Source organism: Urtica dioica, chromosome 11 (assembly GCF_054948205.1).
Source record: "Urtica dioica subsp. dioica isolate 48M chromosome 11, U.dioica_male_clone48M_v1_H2, whole genome shotgun sequence".
NCBI classification, from domain to species: Eukaryota; Viridiplantae; Streptophyta; class Magnoliopsida; order Rosales; family Urticaceae; genus Urtica; species Urtica dioica.
Genome location: NC_142766.1, coordinates 23,353,402 through 23,373,514, shown reverse-complemented (window position 1 = coordinate 23,373,514; position 20,113 = coordinate 23,353,402). Strand labels below are relative to the sequence as shown.

At 33.0% G+C, this 20,113-nt stretch overlaps 1 protein-coding gene across 1 annotated transcript; it reads left to right on the top strand.

Moving 5' to 3' along the window:
* Positions 1-12,909: 12,909 nt before the first annotated feature.
* Positions 12,910-15,567, top strand: LOC149382648 (transcription factor bHLH130-like). The gene is made up of 6 exons (XM_089630866.1): positions 12,910-14,103; positions 14,192-14,511; positions 14,612-14,764; positions 14,845-14,910; positions 15,044-15,112; positions 15,257-15,567. Exons 1-6 carry the CDS (start codon positions 13,566-13,568, stop codon positions 15,314-15,316), a joined length of 1,206 nt encoding a protein of 401 aa, XP_089486992.1. The 5' UTR covers positions 12,910-13,565; the 3' UTR covers positions 15,317-15,567.
* The last annotated feature ends 4,546 nt before the right edge of the window (positions 15,568-20,113 follow it).

The window sequence follows — 20,113 nt, the reverse complement described above, 5'->3', positions numbered from 1 at the left end:
TACATGAGAGAGAAAATTATGGAGGATTTCACGTGCATGTAAGTAAATTAAACTATATGAACCGTCTTGGAACAATATTCCGATATATCCGGGAGAGAATATATCAAACATGTTGTGATGACTTAATAATGTTGTTCGTTCCTTGCCATGTCACTAAGTTAGAGAAAATTGATGATTCCAACGAAAATCGTCTCGTATTGCATGTGTCGGAAGACAGAAAGGCTTATCTTATTTATTAAACTATCCTTTTTATTATTATTATTATCTTATTATTGTTGCTTATTTATTATTTACTGATGTCTATAAAATTATAAATATAAGACCAAAGAAACTGTGATAACTTAACTGAATCATTTTTCTCATAACACTCTAATATCCACCTTAATTACTTATATACACTAAAATACAATTAAATGACATAAATAAATGATAAATTGGGTCTAGCATTCACCAACCCCAAAAATAATTAAGCACAAGGTGTGGCAAAAACAAATAAATGAATTAAATAATAGGAAACAAAATATGTTATTGGGGTATCTAGACCAAAAATGAAAATTACATATCTAGCTCGAAATAGATATAAGACTTTCCTAAATAGCTCACATTATAAATTTTGCCAAAGAGACCTCACGAAATATCCGGATAAAAATATCATTGTGATTAAACTGTGTTTTTTCCGTTACAAATATTATATATTTCCTTTATATTCCTCGTAGTCCTCGAGTCTGAAAAGGAAATATACATGTAAAATAAGATATTCTCAGAAATAATACATATTTCAGAGAACTTGGGCCGACCCACGCTGAGCGCGCAAGCCTTGAGACAAGCACCAGGTCTTGTTGGACCTGCCACGTGGCTAAATGACCCAAATCTGGTCGAATTTGGGAACATATGTCCTTATTGGGCCAACAACTAAATAAGGCCAATCTTAAACGGCCCACTAGGCTTGAAAGGCAAGTTAAATTGTTTCGTTCTTAACAACGTCGGATTAAAGCTTTCAAACATACTTTCTGGGAGAAACCAATAATCCAAAAAAATATAAGAGACTTTTTTTTATAATCAAATTGAAGATGTTCTAACTTCTAATGGATCAATTCTTGATCCATTCATTGGGACTTACATGTAAAAGCATCTTAATTGCAATCCAATAATTCGTATCCAGAGGATATCTTCCAAGAGTTTGGAGAACAATTTGATAGTTAGATTTTGAAAGAAATCAAAAGCTGGGGGTATATTTATTTTTATTATTATAGTCATCATGAAATGCAATCTTCAACATTGCTTTTATGATGCCACTTCTTGACTAATATTCATTACCGCACCACCATTTTTTTGGACCCTCTATTTATATTTGTTCACACAGTGGATCCTCTGACATTCCATCTATGAAGTCAATCCATTTTAGCTATTTAAAAAGGAATTTTAACACCAAAAATAATTTGAAATAATTTTATTACTCAATGAGTTAGACAAAAACTGTAATACCTTTCATAATTTCGTGATAGTTAGGTGACGAAATTATGCATTTCGTAAATAATCTTAAAATTTCGTAAATAATCTTAAAATTTCGTAACAGATCAGTTACGAAGTAAGAAAAAAGTCACGAAATTGTATTTGATAAGAAAATATTTTTTTCTCCTAATTTTAATAATAAAATTATCAAATTTTAAGTGTTTGTTGATTTTGGTAAAATGACATGAGTTTAATAATATTTGTTTCGAACTTCACATTTATAACCGGTTATTAAGGTTTTGCATTTTGGTTCATTTAGCTCACCTAACACACTATGATTACTTTATGAAAAATTGGACGAACTAGCCATGTCCAAACGTTTAGATTGCAAAATAGCCGACCTTTGAGAAACTTTTGCAGAATAGCCAATATGGGTGAGCTGGCAAATCAGACGTGTTTTTTCTACCTAAACTGCCCTTATTTTTTTATTTAACGTTGATTTTATATAAACTGAAAGAATCAAAATGAAAAAGTCAACCATTGATCCACTTTAAATGCTTGTTTAACAGAATTTCCACGTTTAAATATACACGTTCAGATTTGAAGAGACTTTTCCCTCACGCCCAGCCAAACGCTCGGTCCCGCGCGCGATAGCGCGCCCCGTCTCGTGCGCAGCACCGGCCTCGCTCGCCGGCGTCCCAGCCGTCCCAGCGCTGGGTTTATCCTGGTTGGGGGCTCCCTCCTCGGCGATCCCGCGTCCCAACGCCCTGCGCGGGCTCGGCTGTCTGCAGAGCCTGGTCGGCCGCGCCGCCGGCCACGCCGGGTGAGGCCCAGTCGCCCGGAGGAGCATCGCCCGAGCCCACCACCTCGATGAGAAGGGAAGACTTATCTTGATCTCCGGAGAGCGCATTCCCCCTGCCCCCGCCGTGGCCGTCGGCGCCACCGGTTTTCACGGCCGAGAGGTCGCCTTCACCAATGACCATCACTCGTGTCATGGAAGCACCAAACCCCAAGGTATTGAATCAGGTATTGAACGATTTATAGGTGTTTGTTATTTGTTTTTATGTTTAATATTTGTACAGGAATTAAAGATCTTGTTTTCAATCATGTTAATTTATGTTAATTCTTGTTAATTGTTGTTGACGATCTGGTGTTGGTCCTTTGTATTTAATCTGTTTGTATCAGTAAATCGCAGACAATAATTTGTTTTTGCCTATTTAATTTGATTGCAACGTAAATTAGATGTTAAATTAGAGCTTTGATTGAAGATTTTTCACTCATTGATTCATGTATGGAACGATTTCAATCCTGTTAATTTCTTTTAATTGCTGTTAATTTCTGTTAATATCTGTTAATTTCAATCGCCGGTCTCGCTTCAAATTTTTTTGTTTGACTTTGTTTTTGAATTTTTGCTCGTGCGGTGTACGTTTGGTTGCGTGTTTGAAAGATAAGCATTTATCACGGTGGATTTGTTAGATATGCATTTATCACGGTGGATTTGTTTTAGTTGACATTTATTCACGCGATTCCAATTTCATTTATTTCTTTTTTGGACGCGGGAATCTTCCAAATATTTTGATTTGATATTATTTAAATGAAGGGCAAATTTGTAATTTTTTACTGTTAATGTGGTATATTTGGCTACACATTAAAAATAAACCAAAAGTTGGCTATTTTGACAATTACAATGTTTGACTTTGCTATTTTGTTCGGGCTCCCATAATTTATTGTGTGTATATATCCCTTGATTGTTCTAACATATTATTTATACTGATTTATTTGAATATGGGCATACAACTTTATCTAATATATCCAGTTTTGACACCTATAATCGTGTTTTGGAACCTATAATCGTTTAGGATGATTTACATCATTATTCATAATTATTACAGGATCTCAAGTATACAATTCACGTCGTTTCACCTTTAAAGCAGTTTATGTGAAAGAAAAAAAAAATTATGACCTAATTAATGTTGGACGGTGGCGCAAGTGTGAGCGGAATCCATAAATTGTATTGCCCAAATCTTAATATAATTGATTTGGTTATGCTAAATTGAACACATGAACTGATCATTTTACCTAAAAAAAAAAAAATTATGGTAACGTGAGCCATGCATTTGATGTTCATAAAAAACTTTACAAAATTTAATTAGGCAAAAGGATCGTAAGTGCAAAAGAAAAAAGTAGATAGATTCCCGGCTGAAACATCAAGCCCATTTTTAGTGAAGATGAATAAACACATGTATAAACACTTAAGCCAAACAAAGAAAGTCTCATTGGCTTCTTGTTGGTTTGAGCATTTGTGAAGAGAATCTATTCTTTCGTTTTGCCCAATACTTTTGTTGAGCCACAAAGAAACATCTAAATGACAATTTTTACTTTGTTCCCTTTTTTGCCCCAACTCCACATCAGGTTGCCAAAAGTGTGGGAATCATATTGTATATATGTAAATACAGATACAAATTTATTCGATCTTTTTTTCATATCAATAGTAGTAGTTTTGGACATTCTCTTTATATATTCTCGCTCACCATAACTCTCCTTTTTCTTCCTCCTAGATCGATATGAACTGGTTTGCATTAAGGCTTTCTGAAATATGACCAAACTTAACTACTTGCCCATTAATATTAGGCAAAACGTGAATTTTTGTACAAGAGCAGTATATATCTTATAATGTGTAAAAGAGCAGTATTTTTGTACAATACATAACATGAATTTAGGTCGGAATGTATCTGTTACTAAATTCAAGTGTTCAACTATTTTGTGTGTGATTCTGACACTAAGTTACATAAAGCATATTAAAAGTTGAACATTCATTAAACTTTTTCAAAATACTCGCAATGAATGGATGATCGAGAGATCCAAACAACCATATATATATATATATATATATATATATATATATATATATATATATATATATATATACTGAAATGTGGCTTATTTGTCTTCAACCAAATAAATCTTACACAACGACCACATAAACTACTGATAAAATAAAAGAAGCTTGAAAAATAACAAATAATTAGAAAATTCTGCCTGGTCAATATAAGGTCTAATGATTCACTCATTGGAGAATAAAAATAAATAGATTCATTGAGCTATTATTGTTGGCCTTGTTTTTAGCCGTCTGGGTAGACAATATTGGCCTTCAAACTTGTTCAAACTTCAAAACACCAAAATTTATAATCATATTAATTTCACTCGTTTTCTTGGTACTTAGGAATCTTTCCTACCCTGTTACGTATATAAATAAATAAATACTGAAAGCGTTGCAGTATAACTTGTTAGAATAGTTTAGATTAATTTGTATCTTAGCAGCGACGAATGTGATAATTTCTATATCTACAATCACATGATCTAATGCTAGAAGACAAAATGTTAATATATATCATTGGAATCAGCAACATTTTTTTTTACTATATGGTCTTCAGAAAAGTTTAAAAAAAAAAAAGATTAAATAGTCACATGAGTTGGCTGTATCTGTCTGTTAAAAGATTGCGTGCCTCCAACTATTTTGGAATATATAGCTTCTTTAAATTTATAATTATCTGCTAAACAATTCACTTAAATGAAAACATAAAAACATGATAATGATGCTTGGTTATATCATATACAAAGATTACTTCAAAATTTAATAATTTTATAAGATGTGTATGTACAATAATTCACGAGCTTATCTAAACTTAAACAACAAATTTCCATTATGTCAAATAAAATAAAGAGGTTTTTTATTTTCAAGGCATTAATATGAATATCAATCCCAATCAAGGCAGAGCGATTTTTTCCTCAGTCAGCTTCTATATTATAAATGCAACGGTTGACAACAAAAATGGTAGGGTCTTTTGTTTGTCACACTGTCTTGTAGAAATACTTAAAAATATTTGTTAAAAATATTTACTCAAATATAAAAGCATCGCGTCTCTCTTCTTGATTAAATAATTTGTTTGTATTAATAGCTTAAACAGAAAGTAAACGGTGTTAGGTTTCAACTTCAATATCGGTGTCACATATTTAATTTAGTTTACTGTTTAATTTTATTATAAATTTTTTATTACTTGAGTACCTTTTTTCGCTTTAGCGCCTAACAAAATTGTGATATGTAGGTGACCAAACTACAAAATTAGTTAAGATAAATATATAAAAATGTATATGTAAGGTTACTAAGGTTGGTCCAAAATTTGTCACACATGTCACGGATGATGAAGTGAGTCGCATCACTGAGATAAACCATTTTTCAGTAACACAACATTATCTAATAATCTCAATACGTGTTCACTCTTAAAATAAACAAAATTTGTCAACTTTTGAGCTCATTGATTTACAGAGGTGACTTTTTCGAAATTGTTTATTTGAGTAAGATGTGGAACAATAGTAAATCGAAGTTTCCAATCCAGCTGGGCATTGGCCACTAATATATGGTGAATAATCTAAATGGGAAAGTTACTGTATTTTTCCAAAAAAATAATTGGTTTATTTGTAGTATTAATTGAAATTTCAACCTAAAAAAGTTGGCATATCTTTCTCTAATTATTATTAATTTGTATTATATAATATGGTACAATAATATTACACTAATAACACGGTCATAAAAAAAAAACTTCGGAAAAATCCAAAAATTTCAATATTTGGCTAAAATTAATTCGACATATCTTTAATCAAACCTTAAAAACTAGGCATATATTTAATTCGACATTTGAAATTTTAGAGCAATTCTAATCGAGAGTGCTCATATTTAAGTGAAGCTTATGTGGATAATATCTTAAATTGTTATTGCATTGTGAGCAGGGACGAAGTCAAGATTTCATTTTAGGGGGGCTAATTTGTAAAAAAAAAATCAAGGGGGGTTAATTTGTAAATTTTAAGAGTAAAAAATTGTAAAAATAAAATGAAAAAGTGGGTAAAAAGTGCACAAAAAAAAATTTGAGGGGCTATAGCCCCCTTCATTTATACCTAACTTCGTGCCTGATTGTGAGCACTTTAGAGTGTCATAATCATTAGGGCAATGGTGTTTAAATATGACACCAATGATATGAAAAAGAAATAAAATATATTAAAATAATATTTAAGTATGCAATTTTAAAATATGCTTGCATTGGAGCATTTTGTAAAAATATTATATAAAAGTAATATTTAATAAAATATATTATTTTTTATAATATGTATAAATAAGCATCTCCTAACATTGGAGTTGCTCTTATGATTTTTGTAAGGGCGGTGCTACTCAAAAAGACATTTTTATACAAATATGTTTTCATCTTTATATTTATTTATTTTAGTAAAAGCTTCAAAGTATATAGTGATAGTTACAACTGATCTTTTAAAATGTGGCGTGAAATTACACATTAGATTAGATTGTGCTAGGTACCATTATAAAGTGATATTTATTAAAGTTAGCTAAACTATGTGAAATTAATCTATGATAGAGTTGGCAACTAACCCTTTTCAAGGGTCAACCCATACACAACACATGCAGAAGCAGTATAACTCGGAAATCTCGAAGGAAAATATTTGATATAAGAAACCAAATTATCTCTTCTTCTTTTCTGAGTGGGTGTGTTTAATTATATAATTAATTTCAATTTTATAAGCTCACAAACTATTTTACAAGACTCATTACCTTATTGTTATTGGATGATATCTTGTTAACTCTAAAAGCTTTGCTGGAGGCAAGTAATGCGCTTATCTTATAAATTAATCTTGATAATGTATCTTCCTTTAAGGGTGTGACAAAAAAAAAAAAAAAAACTATAACAACAACTCAAACAAGGTCGTTTTATAGCCTAGTGATCTTCTCTGATTTTGCTTAGTCCACTTTTTAAACTGATATTCAGTATCAAAAAATGACATTCTTATCCATACCGGTTCAGTAATTCAGTCCAGTTTATTTTCTTAAACAATTGAGTCTCACTTATATCAAATTGTTTAAAACGGTTTGGTTTGGAATTGAAGATCCATTTTCATTGAACTCGAATATCCTTTTTGAAATTGGGACTCTACTAGAAAGCAAAGCACACAAAATGTAAGGACAAGTTTGCCCTTGCGTTTGGAGGGTTAAGAGTTAAGACGGGGATATATCTGTCTTCGGATTTAAGAAGTACAGCTCATGTGGAAACATAAATTGCCAGAAGAAATAAATAATAATCAAATATTGTTTTGTGTCCTAAGGTTACGCGTGTATCATATGGTCCCCTCCACCAACAAAACAAAAATAAAATTTGAAATAAAAAACTTCAAAATTAAACAAAAATAAAATTTTCTCTAACTTCGATGTCCGTGCGTGGCACTTCATGATTAAGCAAAAGTTTTTTTTTAATTCCTCTTCCAGATTTAATAACAAATTATTATGTTCAACGCAGGTTGAGAACAAAATATATTGTTTGGTACAATTCTCTCCAAAAAGTAATAATGGAGAATAAGTTGTAATTTATGATAATATATTTTGGGGCTTAGTTTGGAGTATTATATATGACTTGTGACCACTGACGGAGCCAGAAAAGCCCATCAGGGGGGCTAATTTGAAGAAAAAAAATTCAGGGGGGCTTGATTGTAAAAAATTTATAAAAATTGGGCCAAAAGTATAAATTTTCAAGAGAAAAAAATGTAATTTTTTTTTTAAAATTGGCAAAAAGTGCAAAAAAAAAAATTTGAGGGGGGGCTTAAGCCCCCCTGGACCTTTAGCTGGCTCCGTCTTGTGACAATAATATTTTGGGGCTTAGTTGAGGTACGACCTAAATTGTAGAGAAATGTCCATTTTGTACATGCAATAAATAATTCTAAGCTCGTATTTTGCTGATTTTGAATATATGCTAAGCTAAGATAAGGTTACATAAGTATAACCGGTTCGTCAATGAGCTAATCGGTACGACCCTCATTTTTTAGGTTTTGGACGGGTCTCTCTTTTCGTAAGAAGTTCCGAAAAGGCAAAAATACTATAAATGCTACAAGAATCCAATAAACATTTACTATTTGAAGTTAACCATCGTTCTCGTATATTAAATAGTATACATATCTGAAATAATTGATCGTTGATACTGATCAGAGAGCTAATGTCATTTATCTCTCAAAAGATGACAATCAAATTCAACATATTCTAAAAAAATGTTGTGGGTCTTTGTGAAGAGGAATCCCTTTGCAAGGGCTAATCATTTCATTGAAAGATAATCGAAATTTAGACTTTTTTAAATGAAATTTAAACATTCTTTAAAAGAGTGACGCAACCTTTCGCATTTTTGGTAGGAAAGCAAAAATATTATATTGAATTTTTTTCTTCTTCTAATATTTAGTTGTATGCCAGAGAAAAAGAAGAGACCATAATTCCATATATTTTACCTATTTTTTGTATTCTTAGTACCTCGAAATATAATTAATAACTCCAAAAGTTTAGGGACATCCAAACAAATACATAACCCCTACAGAATCAGTGCTTATAAAACTTTTACTATCTTTTGGTTTTCAGGTCAAATTGAAAACTTTATACAGTAGATTCTGTATTAAAAATAATCAAATTTACGTCCATCCTCATTATATATGTATACGTCATATATGTAATTAGACTGACATCATATACAACTTATTAAATTTTTCTTGTATATCAGAATACTGAATATTTGTAGCTTCGTTAAAATAAAATAAGAAAGACCCTGAGCTCTCAGTGTGAATGTTGCTACTGAATTAATTATGATTGCAGAAATAATAAATGGAAAAACAATGGTTTATTTTGTCGTATGTATTTATTATGAATGTGCAAACATTTAAAATATATTTTTCTGTTATTTTTCTTTTTGTTGACTTTCCAAGTCTAAGACGGGAAGCATTAAAATCTCTACCACATATTTACTCAACCTTTCTTCGTATAAACACATGAGATATGGACCATAAAAACTGGACTAAAGTTTTCATTAAAATTAATGGTTCCTTTCATAATTTCTTTATAGGGCTCACCATCTACATTGCATTGCCAAAAATAAAAAAGGGGACAAGACAAGTCAACCTTTAGATATTGTATTTTCCTTGTTTATATATTACTATTTAGGTTTATTTCACCACAATCATGCATCTGTGAATACAACAAGAACAGAACAAGTCCACTTCAATCAAAACTTGGAGAATATGATTGAGAATGTTATGGTTTCAAGCCTGAATTTTGCAATTCCTATAATTTATCTAATCCACAATTCCATTTAAATAAATAAATAAATAAAATCGCATGCTTTATTTAGCCATTAGAGGGGAAAATGGGAAGAAGAATTTAGTAAATAACAGATATTAAAAATTAAATGTCGTTTGTGAACCATGTGGCACACGCACAATTATATATAGTGGTTCAAACAGTGACAGTGCAGTCAATTGAGCAGTACTTTTGGTTCTCTTGACACTCCTAAACTTTCGGATTCAACCGTAAATTTGTGATTAGATAACACTATGATCAATCATTACATTCACACCGTTAGATTTTCCTTTTGATAAAGAAATCTTTTGTAATACATGTCATGCCAAAAATTATTAAATATATCCCTCCGTTTTTTAAAACAAAACAAAATAAATAAAAATTTATGTCAAAACTTAAAAAAAATTCACAAAATCAAGGCATTTGTATTATCAATTATGTTTTGTTTTAATTATGGATTCATTAGGTATATAATCATATTTATAACAATTAATTAGCTAAATAATCAACTTAAACGTTGAAAATTGCTAAAGAGCCAACGTTTTGTAAATCTTAGATAAATAATCATTGTCATTTATTTACAGACATAAATAGACGAATATACAAAAAAATCATTCTCACCCAAAACTTATTACGTTATGGTTTAATTTTTATAAAATTACTATAATCGGGCAATCAATATTCCGCGTATCAGGAAATTAAAGAGGACTAAATCAATAACCACACTCAATATCTATTTAGACTTCATTTGCATTTCCTGAAGAAAAAAAAAACGATCTTCTCTCTCGCAAGGAGAAGAAGCGGTGGAGCTTCGGCGACCTTCGAGAGAGTCCGCTGCCGGACCCACCAAGACTGCTCCGTCGCCTCCGATTATGTCGTTGCCGGTGGCGGTTATGCAGATGGCGGCAGTGGAACAAGAGAAGATCAAAAGACACGTCGTGAAAGTTATCGTCGTCGCGGTCAGGACCGTTGCCGTGGCGGAGGCGGCGGTTGCGTTGGAGGAGGACGCTGCGACGGTTTGATATAGTCTGTCTTCAGACAATCGTCCTCGTCCCGCTCATCCAGACCACCGGCTACCTGCTCGCCACTGCGACCCCTCTATCCCCGTTCATCCAGCTCCATCCCCGCCTCTCTCCCGCCGCCGCAGACGTCAGAATCATCATCGGTCTCGTCAACTACCTCTGGCGTGGCCTGGCACGCCTCATGGCGGTGACGATTATCACATCGCAATTGGTCTTCACGTGCCGTTCGTGCTACTCCTCGTCTGCCACTGTCTCATGCTCTTCTCCAACACCATCGCCGGAGCCTCAGTAACGTTCTTAAAAAGCTAACTTAGAAGAAAAATCTCGTCGATCGCGAACACCGCCATTAGGATCTTTATTTGAATTCTGTAAATTTATTATTTGAAAATAACTGTTAATATGTGTGAATATTTTGTAAATATCTGTTAATATATACGTAATTTTAACTACGATTGTATCAGCATAAAATAACAAAAGTAACTGTTGCGTATATTTTTGGGAATTAATATGATTTAGCAATTCAAGTAGTTATGTAAAAAATAATTATTTGCTATATTTTTTAAAATAATGACTCTTAACACAATTAAGTCAACTAAATAGCTATTTTCTAAATTTAAACAAATAACAAAAATCAAATTTAAACGAATAACTGCAAAAAATATTCAAATAAAAACGTAGAATAAATTTGTTAATATCTGTTAATATGTGTCAATAACTGTAAATGTTTATAAATATATGTAAATACGTATAAATGTGAACTACGATTTTAAAGAATACAAAATAAGAAAAATAATTGTTGCGTATATTTTGGGCATTGATATGTAATCATGAATCCACGAAATATTGTAGAAATAACTGATTGCTATTTTTTTGGAAATATAAGAGAGAATTTAAAATTCAAAATTTTAAAAAATTGCCTTACATAAACTGCCGAATTAATAATAAAAATTTAAATGAAAATTAAGAAATAAAAAGAATGGACAAATCTGGAAAACATAATTTTTTTTATAGGGCCACGTCATCTTTGTAGATATTTAACTAAGATTTATAAAACTTTGGCTATTTAGCAATGTCAAACATTTAAGTTGACTATTTTTTATTGGACCCTATTTATAATTTCACATTATTATATAACCAATGTTTCGTAAATATTATGTAAATAACCACGTCCGTGTATTTACACGTGTAAATTGAGGTAAATATTCAACCATTTTATTTCAATGAAATGACAAATCATGAATGCCAAGTCATTTTTATGGATTTTTACGTAAGATTTACGAAACGTTTGTTATTTAGCAATCTCAAACGTTTTAGTTGAACAGTTACCTAATATTTTGTTTAATTATTGTAAGCACATCACATTAGTGAACTAGTATTCGGTTTTGATCTGAACGTTGTTCCTCTTTGTTTTCAATCTCCAATGGTGCTTTTTCGTGACACTAAACTCCAATCATTGGTATGAATCTATGGAGGACTTTCAATTTCGGGGATGTGTATTATTTTTTCCTTATATTTTCGTCACTTTCGTCTTGAATGAAAAATTATTGACACCTCAGTATTCATACGTACTTTGAATTTATATTTTCCATATATTTGTAGAATCTATCCAATTTCTTAATATTAAAGATTACGATTTATAAGAACAAAAAAAACTCCCGATATGTGATCAAACTAGCTATTTATAGATTTTTGAATACGCAAATACTAATCTCTTATAAATTACAATTAAGTCATCGTCTTAGTTGGAGCTTTAATTTTTTTCGTCCATGTCATTTATATGGTCGACAAATCGTAGATTCAACATAATTATATCATATGCATTACAATGTTTTAACTTGTTGTATGAATGTCGTATCTAGTTTGATCTAATAGTAATTTTAAAATTTATAACGTGAAAATCGTGGGTTCAATTTACATTAAATTAAAAAAAAATTAAGCTCTCAATAATCAAACATGTCCTTATGATTTCTTTGAGATTAGGTTTGTTACTGAAAATAGGCATAGCTTGATAGTCATACTTTGCACTAATATGGTAATAATATATATTAATTTGAGTGCAATTATTTCTTCATGTCATTCACACTTTGGCCGACTTGTAGATAATTGAGCCATTTCTCTCATAAAAAATAAAAGAAGTAATTGGCTAATTCTCAAGTGTTTCCAGCGTAGCGTATATATCCAAGAAATGGCTAGTCCGTAATTATAAGTCGCGAGTAAGGGTATTATCGTAAAAGTACTAGAAACATACCCAATCTGGGAGACTAGAATTTCTGGGCTCTGTTTTACTTCCCATTAGTTGAACTCTTATTATAGAAAATAAAATACTTTCGTTTCTCTCTGTCTATTTTCACTCACTGGCATCAACTCAAGAGGAAGAGCAACACCACTGCCACTTTCACCACAAACAATATACCGTATCTCTGAACTTGCAGAGAGAGAGAGAGAGAGATAGAGAGAGAGAGAGAACCCACTTGTTTCACTATTTGTTCTGTCAACAGTTCTCAGTTCTAGTGTCTTTTCTTCTTTTACTGTAAAAATTATAGCTCCAGGTTTTTATTATGTTATCTCTTACTCTTGCGTGATTCAGATTCAGACATAGGAAAAAGGGTGGTACTAGATTTTACTGTTAGCAGGAGTTTAATTATTATTTGTATTATTATTGTCGTCCATTCAAACTCTACTCTGTTTTCCTTTCCTCTGTTTTTTTTTATGTAGTCACCAATTTTATTAGATCCACAACAATCATTCGTCTGTCTCTTTCTGAAACTACTGATCTGATCTGATCAAGCAACAAAGGTGTTTTGAGAGAGAGAAAGAGTGAGGAATTCCGCAGTAAAAAACTGAGCGAGTCCTTTTAGCTTTTACTTCAAGGTCAAGTATTGAAATAGAAGGCAGAGAAGATTGAGGAGAAAAAGGAAGTTATGGAGTCATCAGATCTCCAACAACATCATCATCATCATCATCACCATAGTCTTCTCAATCATCAGCAACACCAACAACAGCAACAACCAGCGAACTCGGGATTGATGCGATACAGATCGGCTCCGAGCTCTTACTTCAACGAAATGTTGGACAGAGAGCTCTGTCAGCAATTCTTCAACCGTCCTTCCAGCCCCGAGACGGAGAGGATTTTCGCTCGCTTCATGACCAGCACCGACGACTTGGACCCTCTCAAACCCCCAGTCACCATTCCGACCCCAACTCCGAACCCGAACCTCACTCCGAACCCGGAACCGGTTCAGAGTTCCAATAATAACTACTCCGCTCCTCCTCCTCCTCCGGCGACTTTTTACCAGAGCGCGTCGAAACCGCCTCTTCCGACGAGCCAGGCAATGAATTCCGGCGGAGAAGTGCCGTATTCTCAGCGAATGAATACTCAGATTCCGGCGATGAAAACCGGCCTAGTTCGACACAGCAGTTCTCCGGCGGGGCTATTCGCCAACATTGATATCGACTCTGGTAATTTTTTGTAAAAATATTCGTGTCTTTATAATGATAAATTTCGCTCTGCTAGATATAAATCCTTTGTCTTTCTTTATGTTTAAAGTCATCGGAGAGTTGACTGGCTTCGGTGCAACGAGAGGAGGAGGGATGGTCGGAACGTACGGAGGGAATAGTATTAATAATAATACGAGCACGGTCAACGACTTAGAAGCGTCGTCGTTTTCCCCGGCGAGTCGTTTGAAGAGGACTTCTTCGACAGGTCCCATGATGACGGAAGATAAAAACGACAATAATTACGCCCCCAACTTCCCGTGGGACGACATGTCGGACAATATCTCCGGCTTGAAAAGGCTCCGGGGAGACGAAGACGACTACGACGACGATGTGAAGCCGTTTTCCGGCATGAATCCGATGGAGAATCAGGTTTGTTTTTATTAGTTGTATATGTACGGCTGTGATTACTGCCACGTGTGCGTTGCATTTTAAGGAGACTGGTCCTGTTTGTTGTGGAATATTTTTCCAGAAGCCTCCGATGCTGAGTCATCACCTGAGCTTGCCAAAGACGCCAACGGAAATGGCAGCGATAGAGAAGTTTTTGCAGTTTCAAGATTCGGTGCCGTGTAAGATCCGAGCTAAGCGCGGCTGTGCCACTCATCCCCGTAGCATAGCCGAGAGGGTATATATGTCATTTTACGTTTATTTATTTTTTGCTAAATTGCAATGAAATTTTGTTTTATTTATTTATTATTGAAACAGGTTAGAAGGACCCGAATTAGTGAGCGGATGAGGAAGCTGCAAGAGCTTGTACCCAACATGGAAAAGGTAATTTTTTTAAAAAAAGCGTAAATAGTCCACAATTTTTTTTTAATCGTATAGTCTATGCTTGAACTTTTTAATTAAAGCAATAATAAAAATAAAACAAAATCTAAATAAGTTTTTGGTGAATTATTTGCAGCAAACAAACACGGCCGACATGTTAGATTTGGCAGTTGAGTACATTAAAGACCTTCAAAACCAAGTGCAGGTACATATATATTCAAGTCTCTCTCTTTTTTTTTTGAACTTTACCGAAAAAAGATCATTAGACAAAGATTTATCAAGTGCTCTTCTTTCAATCCATACAATACTTACGTATAAAAAAAATATATTAATATGTGGCCTTTTTCAGACACTCGATGATAGTCGTGCAAAGTGTACGTGTTCAATCGAGCAGCAGAAGGAACAATAGCAAATAAAGGGACCAGTGAAAAACGCAGACTTTGGTTAATTGGTCTTATAAAAATATGTTAATTGTGTACATGTACAGATTATTACGTTTAAGAATAATCATTAGAGTTTGTGAAAAGAAGAACCAAAAGAAGATTATTCATAAAAATCTTTTGTCTGCACCGGGAAAAAGATATATGGTAGTCTCTACTCTCTAGTGTCTAGTGTGCCTAGTGGTGAGCTCGTAAATATATATTTCTTTCTTTTTACAAATATATGTATGTGGTTATAAATAATGAGAGGGGTGAGAATAAAAAAGCTGGTGAAAAGGGCATCTAGTTTAGGATCCATATATATTCAACGCCCCTATATTGATCATAGGAAATTAAAAATAACCCAGTTTGTGCAGAATATATATATATATATATATATATATATATATATATATTATTTATTCTTCCGGTGCTGTAACATGTGCTTTCAATTTCACTAGTGTACGTACGTACCTCAACCACTAGAAAATTTATTAACTTTTTCTTCCTTTTTTGTAAGTGTAATTTCCTAGATTCCATATAGCAGTAAAAAAGAGAGTGTAATCTCGCAGAGAATGTAAAATCTAATGTGTCATCTAACTTTCAACTCCATAACTGCACGCTTCAAATAATAAGCATCCATTCATGTGAAAGTTGAACTTCCACTTTTCTGAGCCTCGATTTTTATAATTTAATACCATTATTTATAATTGCTTGGAAGTTTTCAATTACGGACTCTAGTTTAAGCCTCCGAGTCTGACATTATTAGACGCACTTTTATAAAATAAACATTGGTCGAAAGGGATAGTGGGCCCAGCCAAACGAATGGGCGATTTACACAGCAACAATAATCATCTGAACTTTCCTCATCCTTTTATTTACATACAATTATCTTATATTAAAGCACTCAAAGAATGCTATATTTTTCTATATAAGAAAAGAAGAAAAAGACAATGAACACCTGTAGTTGTAGGGCATTCATGTTTTTCCTGATTAAAAAACAGAAGATGAATCACATGATTTTGACTTTAAACAAGCTTTGTATTTTTTACTTTTTTTTTCCCTGGCTTAATAGGCCAAAAAGAAGGGAAATGAAATCCAAGGAAAGAAGGGAGTGAGTGATGCGTCACGAGTGACGTAATCATCCTAGGCTAAAAAGCTATGTGGCATAGTGGTTCTTTTGTGTAGTGCACAGTGAAAGAGAGGTGTATATTATTTGAAGTAGATATATAATATATATACAAACACATATGTATGCACGAACAAAATGTATATATATTATATAGGCAAAGGCAAAGCCAGAACATACACTTTCTTTTCATCTTTATAGTAGTGGGACCTTCCTAACTCCTTATATTACAACTATGCCTTTCGTGAACCTTCTCTCATTGTCGTCTCTTTGCATTTCGGATCTTCAAAACCGAATATTTTTTAGTCTAGTTTTGGAAAACGTCCCTCTCATATTCTATACATGTCATGATTTAGTGATAAACACAAAATTGTGCATAAGTAACCGAGATTTGCTTTCACATGTAGAAATCAACGGAAAATTATTGTCCGTAGTTTGACTTTGAGCTTCTTCTATGTTTGATGGCGAATATATCTGATTACGATCGTCATTTAGTATGGGTCTGAAAATTGCATGTACCCAAATCTATATGTTTGAGCAAAAATTTAGTACAAATTCAATATACAATTGGGCTTCAACACTAACTTAACTGGGCTGGTAGCCACACATTTCTGCATCTATTTATTTGGGCTTACTCCTATGTTTGGAGCCCGTAAGAAAAGAATTATCTGAAATTTGATGTAAAATAAAAAAGGGAAGGTACGGGAATATTGTTTTAAAGGTGTAATATTTTAAAACTAATTGGTGTATTAAATTTTCAAGCGTTGTTTTTTTTTTTTAAACCAGCATATAAATATATTTCTCCGAACTAAGACGTTCGGGCTCTGAATAACTCCGAGCAGCAGTTCACCTCATAACTCTGTGAAGAACGAAATACATTACTAAAAGAAAAATTCAACAGCTTTCCAAAGATTTTGGAAGTGAAAAAAAAAGTTGGTTTTTTATTAAAGGGAAAATAACATATATACCATGTGTTTTAATGAAATGTCGAGTTTACCTTTATGTTTTAAAAAATATCGAGCTTGTACCATCTGTTTAATTAAAATAATTGAATTATACCTTAAAATAAATAACAACGTCACAAATCTACTTTTTATTAATTTTTCATTCATGAAAATTGAACCAAACTGCAAACCAGTACCGTAACTCCCAATAATTCTCAATTTTGAAATAAAAAATAGGCTTAACTCGAAATAGACTAATAAAATTAATACATCCTAAGAGATGATTTCCTTCCGTGTTCGAACTACTCTTATAGTAATCACGAAGGCTCGTCTCTCCTTCGCCTCTCACGAAACACACTTCCAGTCATGGCAACCCCTTTGTGAAACGCCCACTCTGGTACTCCAACGTCTCCATCTTCGAAGCGCTGTTATATGTATACACTTAAATATATATATATATATATATATATTACATTTATATGTATTTATAAAATAGATATTTGTATACATATAACATATATGTTAACTTCTGTATGTTTGTACGAAGTATAAATATATACATATAAATATAATATATATGCGTGTAATAAAAAAAATTGTAATAATATATATATATATATATATATATATATGTGGAAAACATTTTAATAAAAAGAAAGTGTATCATAAATGATATGTGTTTATATCTCATTGAAGCAAAAAGTCCCGCATTGCTTAGATACATGAATGATATGAGCTTTGATTTACTATAAATACAAAGAATGATCAAAGCTTTGCATGGCTATTGGGCTAGGTTTTGAAAGCCCATGTAACCTGTATAAATAACAAAATATATATATATACCAGAACAGTGACGTTCACGGGATGACGTAGAAATAAAACTCATAGCCAATGCTGGTACGTGCTTCCACAGCACAACCTATCTGATACTTTTACTCCGTCGACACCTCTGAATTGCATGTCACAATGACTTTTCATGCATTGGAACTTCGAGCTCTTCGACACCCCTCATGTCCGTCACAGGGACTTCGAGATCGAAAGGCCCAATGTAGGTGCCTTGGTAGACAGCAGAGATGATCTCGCTCACAATGTTCAGTCGTTTCTGTTTGAGACGTTTAAGTTTCCTCTGCAGATTTGCAAGCTTGAGAGGCTCCAGTTCCTCGACCTCTTCTCCATCAGTTCGACAAATCACAATTCTTGGATGCTTGTTCAACCGTGGAATCACCTGAATGTTAACCATTGCGATAGCTTGAGCTTGAGCTTCATTTTGATGAGAGAGTGAGAGTTTACGTTTGAGAGGTATAACATAATTCGAGCAAAATATCTCTAACCGAATCAATTTTGAGCGGGCGCGTGTGAGAAAAGCGAGGGAACCTGGGAAAGAGAGAGCGTGAGGCGCGTGTGAAGTTTAAATTATGTTTGGTTTTGCCCTATTTAAAAAATTATTTAGAAAATAAAGGGAAACAAATAGCCTTTCTATATATTACTATAGAATCGTTTGGAAACTTGAAATACCATTTTAGACTTAACTAATAGTTGTATTGTATATACTACTTTTATCATATTTTAGATTATATTTGTATATTTTAAATGCAAATATAAACAATATTTGTAAAACAAAAAAAAAATTACATGTCTACACTTTTGTAAGTAAGTATATAACTAAAACAACCAATTTATCAATGTAGGCTATGTTCGGCTTAGCTTATTAAGCCTACTTTTAGATTTTTTCTAAAACTCAACCGTTTTAAAGTTTGGTAAAAATAGTTTTTAGTAAAACTTGAAAAGTGTTTTTGCAAAATATAGGAAAAAATTGAAAAACTAGATTTTCGTAACTTTTGGAAAAAACAGTTTTTTTTTCAAAAGCATAATTTAAAAGCACTTAAAAAAAACTATGCCAAACACAACAGCCATCTTATTGTTTACGTTAATATAATGTTATGCACATGTAGTTTTATGAACAAACCCGGGCAGTTTGTTGGTAGTACAAAGCGCCGTCCACCGCATAGCACAAATCCGGAAGACCACCATAATGGTGTTCCATCATTTTTAGGGGATAATCAGCGCATTTTACATGGAAAATGGCCTCAAGTAGTAACAATATTGATAATTTGGACTAAAATAGTAGGAATTATATTTTTAGACACGTTTACTGTTAATTATAGACATGAAAGTATACAGTTGTCATAAACCGTAGACTTACAAGTCTATAATTAACAATAATTGTAGATCTTTTAATCTTTTTTTTTTTTTGAGGAAACGTGGTCGGTGCCACGAAATATCATAAAAGCCCTCACGTATGGCGGAGGAAAACCGTGGTTACAAAGATAGGAATGAAACAGAAACCAACGGAAAGAGAACAAGAAAAGCTCAAACAACAAGGCCCTAGGAGGCCGTGCGGGACCGCAACTCGCGATCATCGGCCCTAATGGCCTCTTCCGAACAAGGCGGGACTAAACCCAGCCAGGTCGAAGACGAGTGATGGTTAACCGCATAGCGCGCTAGATTATGCGCAGCAACATTACAAAGACGGTGGATCAGATTCTTGTTCTCGTCTTTGTACACTCTTTTAATCTTTTAAAATAGCGCGCTAAAATAGTAGATCTTTTAATCTTTAGTTACTAGTAAAAGTGTGCAAAAACATAATTGATACTATTTTAGTTTAAAGTATCAAAGTTGTTATTCGTCGAGGCCATTTCTCTTTTTACGTACAT